Source organism: Lycium ferocissimum, chromosome 10 (assembly GCF_029784015.1).
Source record: "Lycium ferocissimum isolate CSIRO_LF1 chromosome 10, AGI_CSIRO_Lferr_CH_V1, whole genome shotgun sequence".
Taxonomy (NCBI): Eukaryota; Viridiplantae; Streptophyta; class Magnoliopsida; order Solanales; family Solanaceae; genus Lycium; species Lycium ferocissimum.
In genome coordinates this window covers 39,019,160-39,022,519 of record NC_081351.1, presented here as the reverse complement: position 1 = coordinate 39,022,519, position 3,360 = coordinate 39,019,160, and the positions used below count along the sequence as shown (strand labels likewise).

Genomic DNA, 3,360 nt, shown 5'->3' with positions numbered 1-3,360 from the left:
GGTGATGCTGGGTTGCGGGCTATTTGTAAATTTTACCCATTCTTGTGAAATGTTTTTGTTCATAACTTCAAATGTATTGTTAATCACAAACAGTAGGCTGCACATAATGTTTGAAGTTCTGATCAACTAATTAGATTATTCTTTTATACCCGTGAAAGATTTTGCTAATTAATTATTTTAGTGCTATTAGATAATTGTATAAGCTTTTGTCTTTATGAACGTGTGTTTTAATTCCCTTTAATATGTAGTTGCTCTTTAGATATTACAGTGGGACTACCGATCTGACCAAAAAAAGATGGGAAAACGAATCTTATTGTCCACAATTCTAGAAGTTGACAATTATAGTTGCTTATAGTTGTCTAATTCGTACTCTAAAAATAAAGAATGTAGCGCGATCCGTAGTTTAATTACCAACTATAATTCAACTCTATCTAGTTTTCCTTTTGAATTTGAACGACAATGTTGCCCTTAACCTGGTTGTCCATCTCTTTAAAGTTTTGAGTCAAAATTCAATGTAATAACGGTGTACAATTTACACGATTGAATTACTTAAAATGTGATTGCAAATAGTTCTAATTAATAAATTAAGTATTCATCGACAACTTAGTAATAAATTACACATAACCTGATAATACATGTTAAATTTTACATATAATGTAAAAACTGGTTATAGTGTCAATGTATATATATATATATAACTTAATTTTTTTTAATATTTAAAAAGTCATTTCCATATTGAATCCATTATTGGGCTCAAATATTCAAAGACGAAAAGGTATTTATGTGTGTGATCTCGCTCAACAAAGCACTCTTCGAGGGCGTGTAATAATGTCCAACTTTTTTTTTATGCCGTCTTTATGATTTTCGAATTTAAATTTTCAATTCATTTCCAAAATCTTTAAATTTTGTCATGAAATCACATGAGGTTCCTGGACTTCGACCCCCCCCCCCCCCCCCCCCCACTAAAATTTTTAAAAAAAATTATCGCAAAAGTTTAAATTTCGCTATGCCCCCACCCCCATACACTTGTGAAGGAATTACCGAAGTTATGTTTCGGCTTCGCTTCACGCGATCCAAAATTCGCCTTGCAATTTTTTTTTTTTTTTAATTTATCTTGAGCATGGGAAAGTGCGTGAACGCTCAATTAAAATACCAATTGATTTAGGGCAAAAATTAAAGTTACTATTTACAATCAGCATAATTTAACCACTCCGCAAAACATAAGAGCTCTGCTTTAAAGCCTTTTAAAGAAAAAAGGCAATCCGCGCAAAAAAATGCTCTTCGAGGGCATGTATATAATGTCCAACTTTTTTTTTTATGACGTCTTTATTAGATTTTCTAATTTAAATAATGGAAAGATCAATTCAATTCTCGATGGAAACAAAATTTTATGAATTCTCCCTGGACTAGAAAATACATAACGGTCCATATCACTACATAGTGTAACTTTACAACCTCTAGCCTAGAGGCTCTAGGTTATCCACAAGTAGATTAAAAATTCCAGATAGCCACCTTAATCAAGTGGAAACAATAAATTATGTTTCGGAAAGGAAACTTCGGTTGTTTCTTCCCGAAAAGGAAAATTCGTTGAAAGGCGTTAAATTGCCCACCTTCTCTTTCTAATTAGCATACACCGTATAGATGGCGATCTATAGATTGATAAAGTGTACTATCTAAATTAAAATACCAATTGATTTTAAAAAAAAAAAAAAATACTTCTCACATTACTATATTTACAATCAGCCGCCACTTCCAAGACATTTCACAACTCCAATATAAACTATAAATAGAGCTCTGCTTTAACTTCTTTTCATCAATTCCTAAAGAAAAAAAGAAATGGCGGCTTCCACTAGATTTTTCTCTTATTTCAATCAACTTATCAATAGTTTCTTCTTCTCATGGCTTCCTCAAGCATTAAGGTTTCTAATGCTTGTATTTTTTGTTACAATCAGTTCATACGTACAGAGACAAGAAAAACAAAAATTCAGGAAAATCATAAACAAGAAAAGCACTAAATTCGTGTACAAAAAGAGGAAACTGCTTGGATTTGCTGCTAACGAACCACTTGATTGTGCTATTTGTTTATCGGATTTTGAGCACGGAGATAAAGGCAGGAAAATTGAAAAGTGCAATCATATGTTCCATGAAAATTGCTTAGACAAATGGCTAATGCACGGCAAGGGACAAGCCACGTGTCCGCTTTGCCGGAGCGTAATTATACCGGAGAATATGGTGGAAGTTCACCGGAAAGTTGAAGATGAAGGACTTACGTTTACTATCTTTGAGGAAGAACTTGCTCTTTTGTTGCTCTCTGGTTTGACTAGTGGATGTTCTAGTCAAAGGTGTTTCTAATTTAATTATCACAAATTCGATACATTCTTTTTATTTTATTTAATGTCAAAAGAAAAATATTCCTTTAGCATGTACAGGAAAGAATTGTATCAATTCTTGCTTGCGAGGAACATAATTTTCTTTCATGTAATATAAGGGTTGGATTTGGGAGCTACAGAATGATCTAAAAAGGGTCATAGCTTATTCAACTTGCAGTCAATTAGGCTATATGATCTTTGCTTGCGGCATCTCTAACTATTCGGTTAGCGTCTTTCACTTAATGAATCACGCCTTTTTCAAAGCATTACTATTCTTCTTTTTTTGAGTGCGGGTTCGGTGATTCATGCCATGTCGGATGAGCAAGATATGCGGAAGATGGGGGGCTTGCCTCCTTGTCCCCTTTTACCTATGCCATGATGCTCATGGGCAAAACAGACTTATTCTATTGGATTTCCTTTTCTAATTGGATTTTATTCCAAAGATGTGATCTTAGTCCTCCTTCCTTCTTTTTTCGAGCTCACTAAGGCAAGCGGCACCCCATTTGTGTATTTTAAAAAAGTTTGTGATAACAGTGAGGACAAAATTCATCAATGCATATGCTATACGGGACCAAGCACTAAGCACTCTTGATTTTCTTTTCAATTGATTTCTAACAAGATTGGCAAATGTCACTGTGCGTAACACATCTAATTGGAAGTAGAATGAAGATAATGTGCTTTACTCTTTCATTTGTAGATATATTAACCCTTGTTGGGTTGGGATAACTTAACTTGAATCTATTCTGTTTAGTTTTTCACTAAGCCTCATCTGAGTGCTATATGCATAGCTCCTTGATTACAACTCAAATAAAATGAACTCACCCTATATATGGCTACTTTGATATGCCGAGTCTTTTTCTGCCGTCAACTCGACATCGTCGTCACCTGCAAGATAAGGCCAAAAACTTGACTTCACTAAACAAGCGAGAAAGGCCTTGACTTGGATAAGTTGGAGGATTCACTACAAAATAGAACAATATAATTGATCAGT

At 34.0% G+C, this 3,360-nt stretch overlaps 1 protein-coding gene across 1 annotated transcript; it reads left to right on the top strand.

Moving 5' to 3' along the window:
• The first annotated feature begins 1,742 nt into the window (after positions 1-1,742).
• Positions 1,743-2,559, top strand: LOC132035413 (RING-H2 finger protein ATL56-like). The gene has a single exon (XM_059425684.1). It carries the CDS (start codon positions 1,837-1,839, stop codon positions 2,350-2,352), a length of 516 nt encoding a protein of 171 aa, XP_059281667.1. The 5' UTR covers positions 1,743-1,836; the 3' UTR covers positions 2,353-2,559.
• The last annotated feature ends 801 nt before the right edge of the window (positions 2,560-3,360 follow it).

Excerpts from the sequence above, each read along its gene's own strand:
- LOC132035413 (XM_059425684.1), top strand. The coding sequence starts at position 1,837 with ATGGCGGCTTCCACTAGATTTTTCTCTTATTTCAATCAACTTATCAAT.